Source organism: Miscanthus floridulus, chromosome 2, assembly GCF_019320115.1.
Source record: "Miscanthus floridulus cultivar M001 chromosome 2, ASM1932011v1, whole genome shotgun sequence".
Taxonomy (NCBI): domain Eukaryota; kingdom Viridiplantae; phylum Streptophyta; class Magnoliopsida; order Poales; family Poaceae; genus Miscanthus; species Miscanthus floridulus.
In genome coordinates, this window is record NC_089581.1 from 25,203,793 (window position 1) to 25,228,094 (window position 24,302).

At 50.0% G+C, this 24,302-nt stretch overlaps 2 protein-coding genes and 1 long non-coding RNA gene across 15 annotated transcripts; 1 reads left to right on the forward strand and 2 right to left on the reverse strand.

The window, feature by feature from the left end:
- Positions 1–223: 223 nt before the first annotated feature.
- LOC136520243 (potassium transporter 27-like) lies at positions 224–5,272 on the reverse strand. Its single transcript, XM_066513700.1, has 10 exons — positions 4,900–5,272; positions 4,521–4,743; positions 3,486–3,734; positions 3,302–3,352; positions 2,340–2,600; positions 2,182–2,234; positions 1,967–2,081; positions 1,620–1,874; positions 720–1,525; positions 224–589 (listed from the first exon to the last, which is right to left on the reverse strand). The coding sequence occupies exons 1-10, from the start codon at positions 5,068–5,070 to the stop codon at positions 335–337; spliced, it is 2,439 nt and encodes an 812-aa protein (XP_066369797.1). The 5' UTR covers positions 5,071–5,272; the 3' UTR covers positions 224–334.
- A 2,419-nt stretch (positions 5,273–7,691) lies between these two features.
- Positions 7,692–10,112, forward strand: LOC136520262 (uncharacterized). Of its 13 annotated transcripts, none has more exons than XR_010775201.1 (9): positions 7,692–7,964; positions 8,072–8,186; positions 8,354–8,416; positions 8,513–8,612; positions 8,699–8,751; positions 8,833–8,943; positions 9,047–9,236; positions 9,319–9,397; positions 9,773–10,112. It is a non-coding gene; the product is annotated as an uncharacterized lncRNA (long non-coding RNA). The 13 variants fall into 13 exon arrangements; XR_010775215.1 differs by having other exon boundaries at positions 8,513–8,573; XR_010775205.1 differs by having other exon boundaries at positions 8,072–8,416; positions 8,686–8,751.
- An 11,467-nt stretch (positions 10,113–21,579) lies between these two features.
- On the reverse strand, positions 21,580–22,143 carry LOC136536233 (uncharacterized). Its single transcript, XM_066528596.1, has one exon. It carries the CDS (start codon positions 22,141–22,143, stop codon positions 21,580–21,582), a length of 564 nt encoding a protein of 187 aa, XP_066384693.1.
- Positions 22,144–24,302: the final 2,159 nt, after the last annotated feature.

The following is a 24,302-nucleotide window of genomic DNA, read 5'->3' on the forward strand; positions in this document are numbered from 1 at the left end:
ATTGCAGCGTTCTAACTAAGTGGTGGCGCTCACGATATCTTGTTATCAATATCTAGAATTCTTAGGATGGTCCTCACCTTGTAAGTTATGTTGTCTTTTGAGTCCTTTGATGCCATAATGGGTTTGCATCTCCCACCCCCTTCTTTTTGGTTAGTAACTTAATATCCATGATTCTAAAATATCAGTGAAACACATGCATAAAACTGAAGTTTTGTATCCATCATTGCTGTAGTAAATCAAGCACATTAATCTCCATGAAATAAATGAATACAGAGTCCTTTTTTGGGCATCAAAGTTGTGTGCAATCAGATATCCTGTTCTTCATCCACATTCCTTAGATTTCATATGAGATTCCGACCTTTAGGATCTGGCGACGGGGTATTGACAGCATCTTCTCACCATTTCTCGAGTTCTTTCTAAGAAAAGAGTATAGGTAGTTGACAGCTATCTTCTTAATGAGTGAGGAATGGGGTCTTGCCACCACCTCACTCTCTCCAAATATGTACACCACACCTTTACTCATCTCTTCAAGGACAGCCTGTTGCTCCTGCTGAATCTTCAGCATCTCTACTATATTCATTTTGTCTCCCTGACACAAAGTTGAACAAGCATCAGTACCACCATTCGAACAGAAATTTAACGGATACTGATAAAGCCAAGTCATTACAGAATGTAGGTGTCTTTATGTTTATATGAGGATAATGCAATAGATTATTCACCTGAAATTGCATAAAATGCTTGCTCTTTCCACTAGCTTGCCTTGTGTGCTCTGAGAACGACTCTGCTGGTGTGAACATCTCCTCAGCATAGACTGCCTTTACTTTGGTTTTTTCATAGCTACCAAAGCTCTCAGCGTGAGAACTGCGGTAGCTGGAGGACTGCTTCATCATAGGCTCACAACCCACACCATAGAGGTTGACATCCCGGATGTAGTACTGGAGATGCTCTACAAGTTTATCAACAAAGTCCTTGGCCTCCTCAAAGGGGTCTCGGTACCCATACCGTGCCACACATTGGAATACCTTATAATCTTCTCTGTCTACCTGTCTAAAGAGAAAGCGTTCTGACATGTCGACAGATGGAATTGGCAAGTGCTTCATTGAGACGAAAATGAGCACTGAATGGATGGAAGGGATCTTCTCGATGAGATGACAGAACACTGGGGGTATGCCTTGAACCAACTCAGTATAGAAGAGGCCAATCCCTGGTACTCTCTGTATGTCACAGCACTCAAGGAGTTCTTTCACTTTGTCACGGGGCACAGAATGCTCGAGCTCAAAGTTGTATTTCTTCACATGCACATAATGCCATACAATCATCACCACCATCAGGAATGCTGACATTGCCACAGGCACATATGCCCCATGCGCAAATCGATATAGGATAGCAGATAGATAAATTGACTCAGATGACATAAAAACAACAAAGAACGCAACAATCCACCAGATACTGATCTTCCATACTAGGAGCATCACGATTGTCAACAATAGGGTTGTGACAATCATAACAAGAACAACACATATACCTACATGGAAGGAAGAGACAAAGTCACATTTCTTTAGATTTGAAGATAGGCACAATACAAATGTAACTATAATTATAAGTTCTTAGGATCTTACCATGAGCTTCCCCAATGATGACGGTTGTCCTGAAGCCAATTGTGACAAGGCAAGCGCCCAAGCACAGCAAGTAGTTTACTTCAGGGATATATAATTGGCCCGAGTATTGCCTTGAGGTGTGCAGTATCTTTACCCTTGGAAAGCAACCAAGTGTCTGGGAATGTGAAATTGTTGCGAAGGCGCAGGAGATCATGGCTTGGCTTCCAATGATCGATGCAGCTAGTGCAAGAATGAACGTTGGCCAGAACAACGAGACTGCGTCCAAGTGGATATATATAAATGTCTCGTAAAGAATTCAGATGTACATATGTACCAGTGAGATACCAAGTGTTGGATTCTATACTTACTTGGAGTTGATCTGTAGAAAGTGTTAGCCACATCCTCGGGGTGTACTCTCAAGTATGCTGCTTGCCCAATGTAAGCAAGCAATACTGACGGGACTAAACCGAAGCCAAAGCTTAGCTGAAGCAGATGAAAGAGAATGTTAGTCTTATGGATTTTTTAGTGGTATGATAAATTAATGATCTTTTGTTCTTTAATAAATATTAAATGATACACATACCTGGATTGATTTGATGCTGAAGTATCCTAGATCAGCAAAAAGAGCTTCTGTGCCTGCGATATTTGCAGAATATTTCCTCAGTATGCATTCAGTGTCATGCTGTGCAGACTCCTGATTCTAGCACAATAGGCCACTATTTTTTGATATACAAATGGTACCTGTGAAACAAAGGAGTATGCCTCCAAGGGAGACCCATCCTTTTTTCTTGTTCCTTCTAAAATAGTCGATGATGTATTTCATATTGAATGCCCTGAGAGCACCGGTATCATACTTTATCAGGTTGTATAACCCAACGCCTGCAATGAGGAGCAGCCAGAGGAGGATGATCGGCGCAAACAAGTAACCGACTTTGTCTGTCCCGAACCTCTGGATTGCGAACAGCACCACCAAAATTCCCACGGTGATCCAGACTATCTCATCTGTGTAAAATATCACATGTCATTGTTGTGCATGCACCTCATTCATATGTACTAGAAAATCAACTGTGCCATATTTTCTTCAAAGTATAAGTTCATTCATATGTAGTCGGTTGTGTGCAGTTAAAACACACAATGAATCCTGTGCATTTTTTTATTGAATTAGATGTCACTAATGGAGGCTCCTGGCGTCACAGCCACATATACTTAGGCTGGGCCACATATTAATTGCTAACGGCGACAGTTCATTCCATGTCTTCAGTTCCAAAGATGGCCGGCAGATTTGAAAGTCAATAACAGAGGCATCGAGAGTCATTTTAGGTGCACTGTATATACTTGTGGCCCAGAGTCATTTGTAAATTACATATATTAACGTATATGTGGAGACCATTGATACAGATTGGATGGTAATGGGGCAACATCCCTATAGAGTATTGTCTGGAGTATTAATTGGTAACAACGACAGTCTTTTGCAAGTCTTCAGTTTATTAGCTGATAGAGATGTCATAATCATAAACAGTACTAGCGTGTAGAATAAAGTTGGGACCTCAAATTTTCTGCTGCCACAATATTCTGTTCCTACTTACTTCAAGGATTTCTCACATGAAAGCGAATCTAGAACAACTTTATGAAATATGTGTCTGAGTTGCACGTTCGCGAAAAAAAGAGAATATAGAACAACTTTTGAGTGGTTTTCCTCATACCTGTTGTAAGAAAAGACGCCTTTTCTTTTAGACCACCAACAGCAGAGAGAACTGCGCATTTTCAGGCAAGAGGAAGAAAACCGAACCATGTTAGATTATGCATATTGTACTTGATATCTGCTTGGAAATATACTCGAATCCAGATCATGGCAAATAATGTACTCAAGATAAGTTTTTTTTTAACCTGAAATTGCAGGAGTCAGAATAGCGTCGCTGATAACCATGGCGGTGGCGAGCATGGTGATGAGGAAGAGGGAAATCTTTACAGTCTTGTTCGTCTCGAGCAGCTCCTTCATCCACTCCGCTCTCCGGAGCGTCGCCGGCGGTTTGTCGCGGTTGTACTTGGAGACGAGCTCGTCTTCAACCTGCTGGTTCGGGATCAGGCTCACCTTGGCGTGGCGCGAGATGAGAGTGTAGAGCGCGAAAGTTCCACCTGGAGCAGAAGGAAGGAATCAGTTTACTTGGGGTTTGATTAATTTGTTTGTTTTGCGACTTTTCTTACGGCATCTACTGACTGTTGCGGTCTTCTGCTATCACATCTGATCTTACAGCCAAAGTCTTTGGATTGGATGGATATGGGCCAAGCAACGGTGAAGGGAAAAGACTGAAAGAGCATGACATTTCTGTAACCTAGCTGTTACATGGTTATTGGAGCCTCATGAGTTGGTCCAGGAAGTCCGGACTTACCATTCACTGAGATAATTACACCCATCTCAGTCTCAGATAACACCTAGCTAGCTACCTTGTACTATCAACTACTAGTGTATATCTTTGACGTGACTTGATATGAATTATGATGCAGTCTCCGGTGCATGTCTGGCGAGTTAGGGTGAGAGTGACTAATTTAGGAGGTGTTACGTGAGGGTGTTGTATGGGGTGTTCGGATATTAATAAAAAAATTAATTACAGAATCCGTCAGTGCTCCACGAGACGAATTTATTAAGCCTAATTAACTCATCATTAGCACATGATTACTGTAGCACCACATTGTCAAATCATGGATTAATTAAGCTTAAAAGATTCATCTCGCAAACTATGCAATTAGTTTCGTAATTAGTCTATATTTAATACTCTATGCATGTGTTCAAACATCCAATAGGACAGCGACTAAAATTTAGGAGAGGCAACCAAACACCCCCTTAGTCTTCGCATTGGACTAGTATGTACTACTGCACTGCATGACAGCATGAAGCAAGGAAGTTTTTGGTTGCTGACGTACCATCACCGTCGTCGTTGGCTCGTAGGGCGATGTAGACGTACTTGATGACGGTGAAGAGGAGGAAGCTGTAGATGATGAGGGAGAGCGCCCCGAGCAGGTCGTCCGGGTGGCCGACGCCGTCCCGGAACGTGCTCGAGTACACGAACAGCGGCGACGTGCCAATGTCGCCGTACAGGATCCCCACGCACTGGAACGCCAGCCGCAGCGTCGTCCCCCAGCCATCCTGTGTTTTGTTACGCGCACAAGTTCATCGATCGATCAGCACGTGATGATCGAGGCAGAGGCAGGCATCGTACGTGTTCAAATTTTCATACGTCGATCGTCCTGACAAAACAAACAAGCTAGTTCTAGCTAAGGTAGTGCAATGCTGAACAACAACCTGTCCGTGGTGGTTCGCGCCGGCGGCTCTTGTTGCGGCCATGTACAGGGAATCCTGCCGCTGCATGGTCGCCGGCACGTCGTCGTCGACGGCGGCCTCATCGCTCTCGAGGTCCACGATGATGATCTCTTCCCTACTTCCTCTGCTGTCAGCTGCTTGTTGGGCCGCCATACATACCAGCTGATAGATAGCTAGATCGTCTCTGCTGCTGCTCTCTATATGAGGTGGAATCACACAGGATCGGAGCTGGCCTGGTCTGTGTTACTAGCTACGTACACAAGGATATGTACTAGCAATATATAGCTAGTACCGCAGCAGTTGTAGTACTTGCCAAGTACGTCGTCCGAGCTCTAGGCGAGCTCAAGAGCTTGGGCTCCCTTTTATAAGCTCTGTCCCCTGAGGAGCTGCTGGCTCTGCTACCTAGTACGTAGCTCCGTTACTTCTCGTCCACGTTCTGGTTCCATCTTTGAAAAATCGTCGTTGGAATCGATCGAGAGCCTCAGCCTTTTCCGGTTATCGGTCGTCACAGAATGCATCATCGTCTCATCGATACCTACCCGGCCGGCAGTTTCGTCAGTAGCTACTTCACCATTCCTGTGGCAGGCAGAGTCCATGGATGCAATAGGCACTGTCGCAGATCGAGAGGCGACCGCCGGATTGGCTTTGGCTTTTATCTCCTGCTGCGTTGAATCTTTGACAAATCGTTGCTTGCGATTATTGAGCCATCCATCCATGTATACATAATACATCACTGCCGTTGTCACTCGCTGGAGTAACAAGTACGTCCAGGTACGTGTGGCAGTCAAGACATGAACTGTCGCGGTAGGCGCTTTTCATTAGTTTTGGCATTAGCATCGCTTTGTCCGCGTAGAAGCCAGCGAAGTCGCCGGACGCGTAAAGCTCAGATGAGGCCTGCCCAGTTCGATCGCGCGCGTCCGTCCGCAATTGCTTCACTTGCGACCTCGATTGTGACATGGCAGCGTTGCATTACCAACTCGCTTTGTCGCTTTGCTTCTTCGAGTCACCGGGTTCAGACGCGAGCACAAGGAAACACAAGAAACCTGCTGCTTCGATCGTTTTGCATAAATTGCTCAGGCGGGCAAAGCGATTTCAGGCGACCGGTTTCAGACGCATGACAGATCTGATCAAAGTTATTCAGAATTACAAGCTTACTTACTGTTACTCCATTTCTTCTAAATTTGAGATAGCAAGGTAATAATTTTGAGCCATTGATTTTTTTTAGATTTTTTTTTAAATAATTAATTAACCTAGAAAAAAAAATGTTTTCAAATCCCTGCATGCATGCTCGGGAGAAACAGAAACAGGCCGCCTGACCCGCGGCCCTTCCCTTTCATTGCACAGCCTGGCGGATCCATGCATGCGTGCGTATATTACCATAAAAAAAAATCCGCAAAGTCCATCGTATATGTATACAACAGCTAATGCATTTTCCCCTAAAAAAAATGCTAACGCATGTTATCCGATTAAAAAAATACGTTACGTACAATACATTAATTGGGGGCTAAATTTTAGCGATCTAAATAAGTTACACGCTAACATATTACAGGTAATCGAGTGTGCGTATTATGTTAACTCGAATGAAATTATATTATATTATAAAAATTGAGAAGGCCTTGAAATAAATCACGTACTTGTCAAGTATATTGAGCATCTAAATTTTTATGGAGGTTGAACATGTTTGTTGGGAACGTACACACGTAAAAAAATGGCGGCCTCATCATGTATACAGCGTGATAATATATATTTTTCTTAAAAGTGGTAAAAAAATTTATAATATATACTTCGTTTCATATACGCACATAAAGTTTCATATTTGTGCATGTAAGTTGGCACATATATACACATGTTAGGTTGCGTTCCTGAGTTACAAGTGCATCAAAAAATAATTAGTTTATTCTAATTCAGTTATATTATATCTAAAGTTGCAGAAATAAAAAGATTTACCATATCTAAAAGATCATGTATGCATCAATTAAATCATAAAAAAAGATATTTATCTAAAATTTTCCTTATTTCACCTACTACCTTCTAGAAAGTAATAAGTGACTCTAACCATCCGATTTAATTAAATGAACGGATCACAGTTATTTGGGGTACCACAGTAAAACCAACAATTCAAAAATACATGGAGGTGTGATGAAAAAATATGAAAAATATGGAGAATAGAAAGGCATATAGAATTATCTATTTCAACCGAGCAGATGAAAGAGAATAAATCTCTACTATAATGGATCAATCAAAATTATACTGGGTGCCCCAGGAAAACGTCCCCTGCTGAGAGCCTCTAACCATTGTGCACCCAGAAAAATACACATAAAAATTAATCTACGTTAAAATTAAAGGCTAATAAAACACACCATCCAAATCCAATGGCCGATAGAAGAAGTTTGATGCGAGTCTTCAAACGCGCCCACACAGGGCTTCAAACGCTCGCCACGCACACTCCATCCTGAGCAGGGTTCCAAGTCTGGAACACGGAATAAAAAAGCAAACGTCGGGATTAAGGCTCTGTTTGGTTCCAGGGACTAGAGACTAGAGACTAAAAGAGGACTAAAAGAGGGACTAAATAACATGTTTGGTTTCAGGGACTAAAGGGCTGAACAATGACTAAAATATCCTTCTTCTTTCTTTGGATAGAGGTGAAGGAGGAGAGAGAGAGGGATAAGAGCTGTAAAGTTAGTCCATTAATCCTACAAAGCCTCTCCCAAAAGACCAGTAGACTAGAGACTAAAGTCCCTCTAACAGTCGCTTTTATTATCTAGTCCCGTGGAACCAAACAGACCTAGGTCTTTAGTCGGGATCTCGCCGTTGCCGCACGCGCCGCCATCACCGCACACGCCTGCCGGGGCCGCACGCGCCGTCGCCTCCGCCTCTTCGTTTTCCTCCGCCAGTCGCAGCATGTGAGCCTGCAAGGAGCCAGGGGCCGCGCTGCTGCGCTCGCACGACCTCCCCTCCTCCATGGCCGCGTGACCTGGTGCCCCCTCGAGGTCTTCTCCTAGGAGCGCGTGACACCGAGGTCTCCATCCCCTGCCCACAGCCCCACGGTAAGTCCCAATCCGACCTTTGATTTTGGATTGTGGAACCCTAGAGCTGTTCAATTTGTAGTATGCGATGCTCCGTACTTCTGCGCTAAGGGATTTCCCCGCATCAGCTTTTCCATCCTGCATCTACACAAGGAACAGATGGATGCTGCGCAAGGAACAAATGGATTTGGTTATGGTCCGATGTGAGAGTTAGGGATTGATATTGGAGAATTGTGTCGTCAGGTTCTGCTTATTCTTATGCAAATACAGTATTATCAAATATTTGATTTATCAATGAGAATAGGCTGTAGTATTTTGTTGTTATATTTTGAAAGGATACGCATTGATTTTTTTGTTGTTACATTTTGAAAGGATACGCATTGATTTTGTCATGCTCATCTTCCTTTCAGTACAAGCCTGTGTCATGTACCATGCAAGCACACAAAGAAGACAAAATTAAGGTTCATTATCATGTAAGCATATGATCTGTATACCTGTTTAGCCTTGCTATATTTTCCACATTAATTTTTCAGTGATGTAGACCTCTAAGGGATTGCTCTCATATACAGATATGGCTTAACTCACACAGTTAATATAGCTACGCAGAAGAACTGAGCTAATTGCTTGGCAGTACGATCTTTGTAGATGCAATATCTTGTCTCATATATGGTTTGCCTTTTCGTGTTTGATTAAAGCACTCCTAGGTACTTTTCATGTGCTAATTGTCTCACTGATGGATCAGTTTTTTATTGTAGCTATGACAGAGGTGACTGTTTGAATACTCTTGGAAATGTCCAAGTGATAAAAGGTTATTGTCCTTCACTATAACAATAAACTTTCTTTGTTTATCTGTATCCAGTGTCCATACTAAACTGTATAGGGCTACCAGCATGTTCCTATTTGTTCGCTCGGGAAATAATACAGAGTCTCGCTTGATGGGAGCTATGGATGAAGGAGATGTAGTATTTGGTGCCAGTGCTGAAGTGGACCTTGATCACAGGTTTGGATCATTTTCCTTTGACCCCATTTGTGTTTTTAGCATGGTAACATGACAATAGTTGAATATCTATATTTTCTAATATTTTGCCTTGATACTGGATTAGCGAGAGAGTTCTCAGAATTCAACTGGGATATGGCGTAACTGTGACAAACACCGAAAAGCAGGTTTTTTTATAAATTTTATCTTGTTTTGTATTTTGCCGTAGCATTAGCACGGGCAAACTAATATATATAAGAGAAAAGAGATGGGGGCAGCCTACGCACCATGCAACTCCACACATTATGCTTTCACAGGTCGGTGTGAGCCCTTATGCCAACTCAATCGATTCGATCCGTGGATGCCTGATGATTGGATTTAAGTTTTTTGAATTTTAAGGTTTGATCCATGGCATCAAAGAGGATCCTCAAGGAGTTGAAGCACCTTCAGAAGGACCTGCCCACCTCCTGCAGCGCAGGTGATTTTGACTGAAATAACTCAAAACTGAATTCAGGCTAGCCAATAAAAAGGATGCCGACTCCAGTTTTAAACTTCTAATGTAGCATAAACTTTTTGCGACTTTAGTCATAAGATAGAAAGTTTCTGGGAACATCCTTGATGAAAGAAGAAGTAAACAATTGTTAGATTTAGGGCTGAGGAAAGTTGTGCAGTGAAAGAAATATATAGGTCTTACAAAATGTTTGTTTATTACTTTTCATACGGAAAATGCCAATTCAAAGGAAGCCATTTTTTAACATTGGTTTCAATTTTCAAACAATCTGTGTACTATTTGACTTATTATGCATGATTTCCATTTGAATATTAGTTCCTATACTTGATCTTTGATGTGTAGGAGAATCATCAGAATCGCTCATGTCAAGGATCTCGAATAAATTAAGGATGGAGCAAGAGATCACAGTATGACCAGGAATTGGTTCACTTAATGGAAACTAGGGATAATTAGCAATTGGTTCCAGTCCGTTACATGATCAAACTGTATTAATGATAGGTTCAGTATGTCATGTCTTTCATATCATTGTTTTGGCGTTTTGGCAATGGTTCAGTAAATGCAATGCCTTGTTTATGTAAAGACAGTGTAGTTGTCGGTGTTTTGAACAAGCACCGGCAAGTAAATTTATATTGATGCGCGTTAGGCCCGGATGGTGCGCTAAAGGACACAAGATTTATACTGGTTCGGGCTGAATGTCCCTACGTCCTGTCTGTTGCTGCTCGTGTTATTAGCACCGAAATTGGTTCGTAGTAGGGGGTGCAAACAGTCGAGAGAGGGACTGGTCATAAGTCTCTGATAGAAGGGTCGAAAGGATGCCAAGAGCCTGGTAGCAGCTTGACTGTGTGTGATGTGTGTTGTGTTGTCCGTCAAAAGTCGGTCCCTTTGTTGGAGGATGCACATCCCCTTTTATAGATGAAGGGGACGGCTTTACAAGTGAGAAGGAAAGGGTGCGTATGCTACTGAGCATTGTTGTTCACGTCTACCAAGCCTTGTTGTCTATTCTAGCGGATACAAGATAATGGTAAGCGCCTACAATACTGTCGATGCCACTGTAGAATATCAGGATGGCTACAAAGTACTGCTCCGCGCAGGGTATGGACTCTGGTATAGTGGTTTTGACTTATGAGCCTTGCCCAGCCTTGCTCTGCACGCCTTCTAGTTCTTATGAATCCCCGTTGGAGGGACACGGGGTCGGAGTTTGAAGTAGCGCTGTGGGCAAGACCTTTCGATCAGAGAGGGCGTCCGGAGGCCAAAGCGAGTGCTCCGATCTGGTGGGCCCGAGGGGTCGTGGAGCGGGCGCCGCTCCCTTGGGACCACAACGTGGTGACAGCACATCCGTCATTGTGGAGGGCGCGAGTCCTTTCCTGGACCGTAGTGGTTGTTGTATGTATACGTCGGGTTCCGTGTCTGAAGGCTGAAGGCGGCGCCTACAATACTGTTCGGACCCTGCAATGTCGGAGTGGGCTAAAGCACCTATCCTGTCGTTCCCTGGCAGTACTTTTCCTGTCAGGGCGCAGGGTATGGTCCACGATGCCGCGGTTGACATGAACGCCTTGTCTTACCCTGTACCTATCATCACGAGTCTAGCTTTTATCCGTCGGGCGAGATTGAGCCCAGCCCTTAGGGGTCGGGCGAGGCAGAGTCTAGCCCTTAGCCCTCGGGCGAGGCAGAGCTGGCCCACGGGCGTCGAGCAAGGCAGAGTCTAGCCCTTAGCCCTCGGGCGAGGCGGAGCTGGCCCACGGGCGTCGAGCGAGGCGGAACCAAACTCCCATCATTCGGGCAAGAAACGCAGTGGCGCCCTTGTCCGTCCGGGAGTTTTTAATGTTCGATGGTTATTAATTCCACCTCCTGGGGTACCCCGATATCCGCTGCCGAGGGGTGGCTGCTGCCCGGTGATGAGGACCAGCCGTCGCCGCCCGAAGGGTATGTCGTGTCTTTCGCTATCTTTCATGAGCAGGGATTTGCCGTACCTGCACATAGATTTCTTCGAGGGCTGTTGGATTACTACCAGGTGGAGTTGCAGCATCTTACTCCCAATGGGGTTCAACATATGGCGGCATTTGTTGCCTTGTGTGAGGGTTTCTTGGGGATCGATCCTCACTTTGATTTGTGGCGACACTTCTTTATCGTCAGTCTGTCGAAGAGGCGGATTGGGGGGAAGGAGGTGAGTGTGCCGATGGGATGTGCCAGCATTCATCTACGCCATACTCGGGCGAGCGGCTACCCATTGATGCGTTTGTCATCCTCCAACAAGGGGTGGCATTCGTAGTGGTTTTACGTCAGGGACGACATGAATGCCCCCCTACCGAAGTATTCAGGGCGCCTCATTGAAGAGGCCCCGGAGTCATGGAAGTGGGGTGTCCTAACCAAGGAGAAGAAGCATATCACCAATCTTCTCGCCGCCCTCCATACTCTGAAGGACTAGGGCGTGAAGGGGTCGGGGATCATTGGTGCCTACCACTCGAGGAGGGTAGTGCCGCTGATGGCGTGCGCGCTCCCCCTGCACCGGATGGTGCCTGGGGTGCCGTTTGAAGGGACGGTGCTCGTTGATGAAGCATTTCCTCCCTCTGAGGTGGCGCAACGCATCAAGGAGGCAATGGAGCCTACGAAGGACTCCGCCGGCGACATCCTCGATCATGTGTATCCGGTGTCAGGGTATCCCCCAATGCGACCGGAACCGGGGTTTTTTGACTTCGTAAGCTTTCTTTCCCCGCGCTCCTCTTTTCGCTTGAATTTCCGACCCCTTGATGCTAACTTTGGGATGGCAGAACCAGCCGAGGAGACTCTCTTTCAAAGAGAGTCCGGCCCCAGAGCCAAAGGACCGGGTTCTAACGGTGGCGAATCGCACCATGGCTGAGTGGGACAAGAAGATGAGGGAGCTCATGAAGAAGAAGGCGATACGGAAGCAGCAAGCTCACGATCGAGGAGAGGAGACTAGCAGTGAAGACGATGATGATGATGATGACGACGATGATGAGGCAGCAGCCGACGTGGCTTGGGGTGACCTAGAGAACGAGGACTCACTATCCATGTAGGGACCCCTTCTGTTCCACGTGGAGGGAAGTGAGTTCGTGAGGACGGTGGAGCCGGGACTGCCTCTGGGTCCGGTGGGAGCCGGTGGATCCGCCGTCACCCTCGGGGTATCGGCGGAGGATCAGTGGATGGGAGGGGATGGATCCGAGGCTGTCCCTGAGGTACTGGTGAAGGGGGTGGCTCCGACACCATGCCTAGTGAGCTGATGGAGGGGGGCGGCTCTGGCGCCGCGCCCTATGAGCCCATGGAGGGGAGCGGCTCTGGCGCCGTGCCCCTAGAGACAAGAGAGATGAGCCCCCCCTGCCTTGGAGTAGGGGGTAGGCTTGAAACGGTCCCGCCCACATGAGTTGGAGCAGGGGTCTGGGGGTTTGTCCCCGAAACGTACCCACCGCCCGAAAGCGTTAGAGTATGTCACCGATTCCCCTCATTTTTTTCTTTACTTTTTTGTTCCGACCTTATGCCCTTTTTCCATTTTGTAGATTCTTGTGATGGGGCCACCCTTTGGGGCCAGTGCCCAAGAAGAGCCTTGCCCTTCCGGAGGGACGGATGGCGCTGCCCGACGTTGCCCCTGTTTCGGGCAGGAGTGGCGCTAACGTTGCGGCCTCGTTGGCTGGTCCAGTGGCGTCCGCGGTGGCGCCAGTGCCGTTGGTGGTTGTCGAGCAGGCGGCCATGACCGCGACAAGCCGAGAGCAGCTGAACGCAGCTGTGGTGGCGTCCGAGGGGGTGGCGCATTCTGTGCCCCCGGCGGCCTAAGTGACGGCGCCTGACGTGGGCCGAGCGGAGTTGGATGCCGCCGTGGTGGCATCTGACGGAGCAACGTAGTTCACGCCGCTGGAGGACCAGATGGAGGTGGCCGCGACCACGACAAGCCCGGCAGGGTCGGACACCACCATGGTGGCATCCGAGGGGGTGGCGCAATCTGCGCCACCAGCGGTCCAGGCCGTGGCGCCCGGGGCAGGCCGGATGGAGGAGGACATGGCTGGAGGGTCTTCGGGCATCGTGATGGTGGTGGGGAGGACCAGAAGGCAGCCGCCTTTGGCCCTATTGTTAGGTGGCAGCCGCTCCCCCGCACGGGATGAGCCACCGGTCCAGTGGATGGCCGCTCAGGACCCAGCGTCGGTTCTTTTTTCGCTTGACAATGCTGCCGAGAGCTTGGAGCGGGAGAATCTTGACGTCGGGCTCTCGGTGGTGATGGGTGCCCTGAGGGAGGCCAGTGGTGCCTTGCACGAAATCCTCATTCCTTCTAGCCGGGTATCAGCTTGATCTTCTCGCTTGTTTTCTTCTTACTTCACACATTTCTGTTTTTTTGTGTCTTCTGATTCCGGTCCTCTTTTCAGAATATTGTTGCTCGTAGCCGGGACAAGTCCTGGTTCCTTCATGAGCAAAAGGCGGAATGGGACCGCCTTACCGAGGAGGCTAGGCTGCGAGGAGATGTGGGTGCGCAACTCGCTGCCGCCTAGCAGTGGGAGGCTGAGGCGCGGCGGGACACGGAGGAGGCTCATGGGATGTTTGAGGACCTATCGGCGAGGGTGAAGCTAGACGAGGAGGATGCCAGCAGGCTTTGAAAGGAGCAGGACGAGCTGCTACAGAAGGACGCCAGGCCAGCGAGTGGCCTGACGAGCTCCTGGCAGAGCTAGAGACAGAGCGAGACCTCAAGCTGAAGGCTGAGGAGAGGTCTGCGGCGTTGCAGCAGAGGGCGGATCGGGATGCCGAGACGATAGCCCGGTTGTGCGAGGAGCGGGACGAGCTATGCCGGACCGAGGAAAGACTTCGCTCGGAGCATAGTGCAGCCCATGAGGATTGCGACCGGGCCATCCGGGAGCTCGACGAGGCACATGGGGTGGCTGACTCCCTCTGGGCGGATCTTGGAGTCGTGGTGAACCAAAGGTTGGACATTGAGAGCGTTGCTGCCAGGCTAGAGAAAGAGCTTACCAAAGTGCGAGGGATCCTCTAGACCGAGAGTGATGAGCATGACCTTCTACAGGCCGCTGTTGGGGTGGTCATCGATGCCCTGAGGGTGGCGCAACCAGTGGAAACCAGCTCGCTCGTGGCTCGTGCCGTGGGTATCATGGCGTGGGTGGGACAACTTGAGGAGGACGCCTTTCATGCCGGGATCACCCAAGCCTTTGCTGTTGCTCGTTCCCATTATGATCGAGAGATTAACCTAGAGGTAATGAGCCATGGCTTTGCACCTGTCTATGATGACGATGAGCTGGACGAGATGGAAAAGGTAGTGGCTCCCCTCGCACGGAACCTGGCGAATAGGCTAAAAGAAGAGGTTCTCCCTTCGCAGAAGTAGTTAGTTTGATAAACACTTATCTATAATATGTGAACAAGTGTTAGTGCTTTTGTGTCCTGGAAATGGTTTCATAATTTTTGTTTCGTTTGTTTGATCTAACCTTCTTCTCTTTTTGCGATGAAAAAAGATTTAGACAATGGACCCTTCCGTTTGTTAAGACCGTAGGGCCCGAGGTTTTTTAGGGGAGATTTTGATTGTGCTAGTGAGCAAAATTACCGTAGCTGTCTAGGCGTGGGCTTTTTGTGGTCTTACTAGTCTGTTCCCCCGAACCTTGCCGCCAATCTTGATGCGAGGAGGAGGTCTAATGTCATGTTTTTTCGAAAAAAGAAGGGAGGTACCCATACCTTTATTAGCCCCCGAGTGAGATTCGACTCCTTGCGGTTGCTGGGGTCGGATGTTACTAGAGACCGGAGCGAGGGAGGCGAACTTACATTTGTATTTACTCGTACCCCTTACCTAGGACTTTGATGATCGCTGCGTGACCGTGCGTTCGGTCTTATCGCTGGTCTGGCCTTCCCCGAGCCCCCATGCGTGGTGGGATTCGGTTAAGGGCCGGTTCATTCGTGATCGTCGTCCCATCAATGGTTTTTTCACAACTGGAGGGGTTAAGGCGACGTCTCTTGCCTCAATGGCTCAAGTGACGTGCTTTATGAGCTTGCTAACAGGGATGTTCAGACGAAATCCGACCCCATTTGCTTCACGGTAGGGTCGGCGAAGCCCTCGGGTGGCGTTCCATTACTCCTTGGCCCGCCTTCCAACAAATTCCCCCTCAATGGGGTTTCTATGGGCTCGGCTAAAGGCTGGATTGAACAAGAAGGTTGAGATGACCCTATTTGCCTTAATGTGGGTCGGGCAAAGGCCGTTGAGGCTTATCTGTGTTTTCTCCCCTGGCTCTTGTTTGACGCGAGGTGGCCTCGGACCCTTCGTTGGTCAGCCTTTGAACCTCGGTCTCTTGATCTTGGATCAAGCGGCTCGAGCCCCCAAGCCCTTTAGGGTCTGTTAGGGGTCGACTGTGTTTTTGCGCGCTACCTCGTCCTCAGTTTCCATGACCGGAGGGGCTGAGTTGACGACACTTGTCTCGATGGCTCGAGTGTCGTGCTCAATGAGCTCTTTAATGGGTATGTTCATGTGGAATCTGGATCCATCATTCGCTGACGGGGTCGGCAGAGCCCTCATGTGGCATTCCACTACATCTTAACCCGCCTCCCGGTAGATGCTCGAGCCATTTGCTGGGCTCAGGTGGCCCATTGGCCTCTCCTCGACAGAGATTCTGTGGGTCTGGCTCGAGGTTAGAATCGAACGAGAAAGGTCGAGATGTCCCTGTCCGCTTCTGAACAGGGTCAGGCGAGGCCGCTGGGGCTCATTTTGGTTTTTCTCCCCTGGCTCTTTTTGACACGAGGCGGCCTCGAGCCCTTCATGGGCCAGCCTTCGAACCCTGGTCAGGCATCGCTTATATTGAATGAGGCGGCTGCCGCTTTGTGACGCGACACGAAGCGTTGAGATGGAAGGATTTGCATATGCAATGTTTGGATGTATGGATTTAGCATATAGTTTAATCAAAATGAAAGTGGGGGTCGGTAATGTTACCTTGGTGGTATGAGCCATAGGAAGCTCCTACCAGACATGTCCATGCCAGGTTCGGGTCCGACGTTTGCGACGAGGCCGGCGTAACCTGCATAAGTATCGCTATTTTTGTTTTCGTTTCTTGGCGGTGATCCGAGCCACTCGATTGATTTTTAAGCGATTTGTCAGCTTCCCCCCTGAAAGGGGGCTCTACAGGTGGACCCCTCCAAACTCCTTTTGGGAAGGCGGGAGCTAAGGCTAGTAATGTGAGGAACTGTGAATGCGATTATGCTGGTAAACAAAAAACACCGTAGCCATCGGGGCATAGGGTCTGGTGGTTCGTCCAGTTATATTCATCGTTTTATTCCCACACGCCGTGCTTCTGGTTTCTCAAATGTAAGGAGGGGTCGGGCTAAGAGGGTGTTTAAATAAACAGGCACCCTCGACAGCCCCTGAGCGATGTTCGTGCCCCTGCCATTGCTAAGGTTGGAGGCTCGGTAAAGAATTTAACACTCAAAGTAAGTAAACAGGGGTGCTTATCTTTTAATTGGTCATTCGTTCGTTGTTATGCCAAGGCCACCCGATCGACCCAGGAGGCCCGTTGGGCTCCCCCTGGAGGGAGGTTCCGTCATTGGGTTGTTCCATGGTCCTGCCTAGGGAAGCGAAGAGTTGCATGAAGGTGAGCGTGCCCCGATTCTCGCGCCCAGGGCGCATTAGTGGCGGGCCATGCTCGGGTGACGTTCTGACTTACCAGGCAGCGTCCCATCGTTTCCGGCGCGTCCTCTCAGATTTCTGTCAGCATTGATTTCACATTTGTATTGAATAGGGGAAGGCAAAAAGTTTTTCGTCTGAACCTTTCACCTTTCCTTAGCTGCTAAGCCCCCTCTTTAAATAGGGGGAAAGAGTTCTTGTCCCACCTCCCTGCCAGCCTTTGAGCCGCCACCTCTTCTCCTTCCTTTTCACCGAATGCATTGGCTCCTAAGTAAGAGACGGTAATGCCAGGGAGAGAAGAACTCATGGATCCGCTCATGAATCTGGAGCGCGATGTTGAGTTGGAGGTCATCCAACATAGATGAGATGGTGCAGTTTGCCTAGGCTGAGGAGGGGTTGCCGCTGCCGAAGGAGGAAGGGCGCCGGAGGGTGCTGAGCGTTGTCGATTTTGCCATCATTGGTTGCAGCCTTCCTTTAGTGGGAGGCGCTTCCTACCCCGACGCCGTTGTCAGGGTTGTGGCCGATGATGATGGCGTAGTCCCTGGGTGTCCCGATGGAGGGACACCGCAGTCGCCGGTGTGGTGCTCGTCGTTACAGATGACGGCGCCTCCGAGGATCCCGTGAAGCGATAGGACGTCGCCGATGGGGAGCAGTGCGCGGCGGCCGCAGTAGACAAACTAGGCCATGTATGTGCCTGGATGCTGCCGATGGAGAGCATGGCGTGGCGACCGTAGTAGTACTTGTAGTAAAGCTAAGCAGATACTGTAATTGAATAAGTTCATGGGGGGAGCCCCCGAGTGAATAGTCCTATGAATTTTAGGAGTATATTAGTCCTTTGCATGATGAAATTACTTTATAAGTGGTGAATTTGCGCAAAAATGAACAAAATTTCCATCTTTTGTTACGACAAACAGTTTTTTAGTTTGCTCTTTTTGTAGAAGAGGTTTCGATGCCTTCCCATGGCTCAAGTTGCAAAAAACTAGGAATGCGGGTGAATTAGTTCTAATTTTGCTGGTGAGCAAAGAGGTTGTAGCCTCTAGGGCATGGGTCTCCCGCAGTCCTACCAGTTGTACTCAGAATTTGTTCCCAAAATCTTAGTTTTTAGGACTTGTTATGAGAAGAACGGAAACCTTAGAGAAAGTTTGCAAAGATAGCACAGGAAGTGTTTGCAAGATAAACATACTTGTATTATTTGTATCAGCCCCCGAGTGAGGTCTGGCCCCTCGTGATTTGCAGGGGTCGGATGTCACTAAAGATCGGGGATTTGTAAAGACAAAAACTGATAAGAAAAACATGCGTTTATTTAAGGGTAAAAACGACATAGCTGCTCAATGTTCTAGGCATTGGTGAAGACCTCGCCATTGATGGTTTTCAATTTGTAGGCGCCTGGGCGAAGTACTTCCGCGACGACGTACGGCCCCTCCTAGGGCGGGGAGAGCTTGTGGCGGTCCATGTTGCTCTGCACGAGGTGGAGGACAAGGTCCCCGATGTTGAAGGCTCGGTCCCGCACCCGTCGGCTGTGGTACCGTTGCAACGCCTGCTGGTACTTGGCCGAACGAAGGAGGGCGATGTTGTGGGCTTCGTCTAGCTGGTCTATGGCGTCTTGGTGGGATGCCTCAGCCCCCTATTCGTCGTATGCTCTAATTCTTGGTGCCCCATAGTCAAGGTCCATTGGGAGAATGGCCTTAGAACCGTAGACCATGAAGAAAGGTGTGCAGCCGGTGGCCCGGCTAGGAGTTGTCCTTAGGCTCCAAAGCACCACCGGGAGCTCGGCGAGCCAGCGCGCGCCGAACTTGTTCAACCGGTTGAAGATCCTAGGCTTAAGGCCTTGCAGAAGCATGCCGTTTGCATGCTCGACCTGCCCGTTCGTCCAAGGGTGCGTGACGGCTGCCTAATCGATCTAGATGTGTTGTTCATCGTAGAATCAAATGAATTTCCTGTCGGTGAACTACGTGCTGTTGTCTATGATGATGGAGTTCGGTACTCCAAAGCAATGGATGATTGTCGAGGAAGAACAGCATAGCTTGCTCAGATTTGATCGTGGAGATCGGTCGAGCTTCGATCCATTTCGTAAACTTGTCTATGGTGACAAGTAGGTGGGTGAAGCCCCCGGGTGCCTTTTTGAGTGGCGCAACCAGGTCAAGCCCCTAGACCATGAAGGGCCACGTGATGGGGATCATCTGGAGCACCTGGGCTAGGAGGTGAATCTACTAAGCGTAGTACTACCACCCTTTGTAGGTGCGTACAATTTGCTCGGCGTCGGCTACTACGGTGGGCCAGTAGAAGCCCTGTCGAAATGCGTTTCCAACCAAGGTCCTTGGCGCAGCATGGTGACCACAGACCCCGCTGTGGATGTCGCTCAGCAGAAGTCTTCCCTGTTTGCTGGGGATGCAGAGCTGTAGGATCCCGATGTGACTCCATTTGTAGAGTTCGCCTTCTACAAGAACGAAGGACTTGGCGCGACATGCGAGCCGTCGGGCTTCTGTCTTGTCCACCGGTAGTGTGTCGCGGAGGAGGTAGTCGAGGTAAAGCGTTCTCCAGTCGTTGAGAGGATCGGGCTCTGCTACTGGATCCTCTTCAAGCTCCATGACCTCGGGGTCAGGCAGAGTAGTCGGCGGGTCGGCCCCCGGGGCCAGATCAGATAGGCCATCGTCGGCCCATTCTGACCCCTCATAGCACACCGAGGGCTTGTGTTGATCGCTGGCGAAGACACCCATCAGCACTGGCTCTCGGCCGGATGCTGCTTTCGCGAGCACGTCGGCTGCTTCGTTGAGGCACCTTGGGATGTGATTGAGTTCGAGGCCGTGGAATCTATCCTCTAGCCGTCGGACTTCTTGGCAGTACGCTGCCATCTTGGCGTCATGGCAGCTTGACTCCTTCATGACCTGGTCGACGACCAGCTGGGAGTTGCCCCTGATGTCAAGGCATTGGATGCCTAGCTCGATGGTGATTCATAGGCCGTTGATGAGCGCTTTGTATTCGGCGATATTGTTTGATGAGGAGAAATGGAGCTAAACCATGTACCTCATGCGGACCTCGAGGGGTGATATGAAGACTAGTCCTGTGCCAGCGCCCTTTTTCATCAGCGATCCATTGAAGTATATCGTCCAGTACTCTTGATCGACGACTGCTGGTGGCATCTAGACCTCAGTCCACTCCGCGATGAAGTCAGCCAGCACCTAGGATTTGATCGCTGTTCGGGGGGCATAAGTAATGCCTTGATCCATCAGCTCAAGTGCCCACTTTGCGGTTCTTCCTGTGGCATCCTAGCTATGGACAACCTCATCGAGGGGGAACGACATCACGACTGTCACAGGGTGTGACTCGAAGTAGTGGCGTAGCTTCCTTTTGGTGATGAGGATGGTGTAGAGGAGTTCCTAGATTTGGGAGTAGCGGGTTTTGGAGTCGGATAGTACCTCGCTGATGAAATATATAGGGCGCTGCACCTTGAAGGCGTGCCCCTTTTCTTCCCGCTCTACTACTAAGGCGGCGCTGACCACTTGCGTGGTGGCCGCTATGTACAACAGGAGAGATTCTCCGTTGCTTGGAGGAACCAGGATCGGGGGTTTTGTTAGAAGTAGCTTGACCATGTCAAGCACCTCCTGGGCCTCGGTGGTCCACTCGAAGCGGTCAGCTTTCTTCAGAAGTCGATAAAGGGGGAGTCCATGTTTGCCGAGGCGTGAAATGAATTGGCTGAGGGCGGTGAGGCATCCTATGATCTGCTAAACCCCCTTTATGTTCTGGATCGGGCCCATCCCTGTGATGGCTGAGATTTTCTCTGGGTTGGCTTTGATGCCGTGCTCGAAGACAATGAAGCCGAGCAGCATGCCCCTCGGGACCCCGAAAACACACTTTTCGGGATTGAGTTTGATGCCATTTGCCTAGAGTTTTGCAAAGGTTTGTTCAAGGTCGGCGATAAGGTGGTCGGCCCATTTGGACTTAACTACGATGTCGTCGACGTAGGCCTCAACGGTCCACCTGATGAGGTCCCCGAAGCAGTTGAGCATATAGCGCTGGTAAGTTGCCCCAGCATTCTTCAGACCGAACAACATTGAAATGTAGCAAAATGATCCAAAGGGGGTGATAAAAGATGTCGCGAGCTGGCCAGACTTTTCATCGTGATCTGGTGGTTGCCGAAGTATGCGTCAAGGAAGCAGAGGGTTTCGCACCCTGAGGTAGAATCGACTATTTGGTCTATGCGTGGCAAAGGAAATAGGTCCTTTGGGCACGCCTTGTTGAGGCCCATGTAGTCGACACACATCCTCCATTTCCTGCTCTTCTTTTGCACAAGAATGGGATTTGCTAACCACTCCGGGTGGTGTTCTTCCCTGATGAACCCAGCGGCCAACAGTTTTGCTATCTCTTCACTGATGGCCCTGCGCTTTTCCTTGTCAAAGCAGCGCAGGCGTTGCTTCACTGGCTTAGAACCTGGGTGGATTTTCAAGGTATGCTCGGTGACCTCCCTCGGGATGCCTGGCATATCTGAGGGTTTCCACGCAAAGATGTCTTTGTTATCACAGAGAAAGTCGACAAGCGTGCCTTCCTATTCAGAGGAGAGCGCGGTACCGATGCGGACCTTTTTGCCCTTAGAGCTGCTAGGGTCCATGAGGACCTCCTTGGACCCTTTCGCTGATTCGAATGACCCGGTTGATTTCTTGGCATCGGGCGTTTTTTCGGCAACCTCCTCCCTGAGGTTGGCGAGTTCCTTGGAGGCGACGACTGTGGCGGCATGGCCGCAGCATTCGACTTCGCACTCATAAGCGCGCTGGAAGGAGGTGCCGACGGTGATGACCCCGCAGGGACCCGTCATCTTCAGCTTAAGGTATGTATAGTTGGGGACGGCCATGAACTTCGCATAACACGGTCGTCCTAGGATGGCGTGGAAAGTTCTCGGGAACCCCACTACATCGAAGGTGAGGGTCTCAGTCTTGTAATTGGACTGATCCCCAAAAATGATGCGCAGATCGATCTGCCCTAGTGGCACGACCTGCTTACTAGGCACGACGCCATGGAAAGGCGCTCGGATGGGGCGAAGGTTTGTTCGGTCGACGCGCATCTCGTCGAGTGTCTTGGCGTACATGATGTTGAGGCCGCTGCCTACGTCCATCAATACTTTCGTGAGTCACTTTGGGCCGACGATCGAGTCGACGACAAGCGGGTACCTTCCCGGGTGTGGGATGGCATCCGGATGGTCAGTCCTGTCGAAGGTTATGGCGGATTCTGACCACCGGAGGAAAGCAGGTGTGGCCGGTTCGGTCGTATAGACCTCACGGCGTGTGATCTTCTGGCGTCGTTTGGAGTCATAAGCCATTGATCCTCCAAAGATCATGAGGGCACCGTTCGGCGTTGGGAAGGCGTCGTCCTTCTCCTTGGTGTCATCTATGGTGGGGGCAGGTTCCTTCCCCTGCTCCCCTTTGTTGAGGCCTCTAGACAAGTATTTGCGCATGAGGCCACAATCCTTGTATAGATGCTTGGCTGGGAAAGCATGGTTTGGGCATGGCCCCTCGAGCATTTTCTCAAAGTGGTTCAGAGTGCCCTCCATGGGCTTCCGGTCACCCTTGCGGTCGACAGCGGCCACGAGCGAGTTGTCATGCCGTTGCTTCTTATTCTTTCTTTTGGTGGGACGGTTGGAGGCACCTTCGTCGGTGCCCTTGTCCCGCCTTGCCTTGCTGTCGAAACGGTTGAAGATGGCTACGACCGCCTCTTCTCCTGAGGCGTGGCTGGTGGCGATGTCTAGGAGTTCCTTGGTGGTCCACGGGCCCCTGTGCCCCAGCTTGTGAACCAAAGACTCGTAGGTTGTCCCAGATAGGAAGGCTCCTATCACGTCGGCGTCGGCGACATTAGGGAGCTCATTCCACTGCTGGGAGAAGAGCCGGATGTACCCGCAGAGGGTCTCATTGGCCTTCTGGTGGCAGTTCTTGAGGTCCCATGGGTTTTCAGGGCATTTATACGTGCCTTGGAAGTTTCCCACGAAGATCTCCATCAGATCCACCCAACTTTGAATGGCGTTGGACGGGAGGTGCTCCAACCACGCTCGTACCGAATTGGCCAAGAATAGCGGGAGATTGCGAATAATGAAATCATCATCACTCGCACCACCAGCTTGACAGGCAAGCCGATAGTCTTTGAGCCAAAGCCCAGGGTTTGTTTCCCTAGAATATTTAGGGATATTGGTAGGCGGTCGGTACCTTGGTGGGAAAGTAGCGTTGAGGATGTGTCGGCCGAAGGCCTGAGGGCCTGGCAGGCCAGGGCTCGAGCTTCGGTCCTCGCTGCTGTAGTAGCGTCCACCGCGTCGAGGATGATAGCCACGGTGGGCTTCTTCCCTTGCGTCGCTGTGGGTGCGCCTACGAGCATCGATGGTGCTACGCACGTCGCGGTTGTGGCCGAGACGTTGATGTACTAGGATAGCGGTGTGCTGCCTGTCGCCTGGCGATGTCTGGTGAATGGATGCATCCTTGGCGGGGCGCACCGAGGGCGTGCGCTGGCTGGCGTCGGGCTCGCGTTGCCAAGACAACGAGCTTTCCGCCTGCTGCGCCGCCATACGCTCGAGCAACGTATGAATTTCTCGGTGGGCTCGGCGATCCTCGGACGTCGTGGCCTCTAGAAGGCCGTGCAGCAAGGTCATCGCAGCAACGATGTTTTGGCTCGCCCGAGCGAAGTGAGGGAGGGTCCCATCATCGGTGAGGATCCTCTGGTGTATAGTGCGGGTTGTGGCACGCGCGCGCCCACCGTTTTCACGGCATTCGATCTCGCGATTGATGTCCGCGTACTCCCGCACGAGCCCTTGTCCGGCCTCATCGATCTCCAGCTTCTAGGCTCTTAGCTACTCCATCCTCAAGCGAGATGGGGCCGCTGCCTCCCCCCCGGACCTACCGTCAGGGTTGCTTGTCGGGGTAGCCTCCTCCCCGGAGACGCTTTCGACGCGCCCCTCAGGGGTTTGCACCATGAAGCATTCCCGAGAAGGGTGATGGCTCCCCCTGCTGGAGTTAGAGCTGGAGGACAATGCTGGCTCCTCCGTGAGGAGCTTGTGGAGAGTCTCTGTATCGAGTTCAATTGCCCCCATAAACTCGCTGTCCGTGGGTGGCTGAACCATGTGTAGTGCCAGAAGGTGGCTAGCGGTCGCTGCGGCGTTGTGGAGACCGAACAAAACAATTGTCGAGGCGCTCCGCATGTGGCATTCCGGAGAGAGGGTGATGCAGCGCGGGGCCTCCCTGGATGACTAGGGTCCAAGGGAGACGTCGGGCTGGCCCTCAAGCCTCCGGTGGC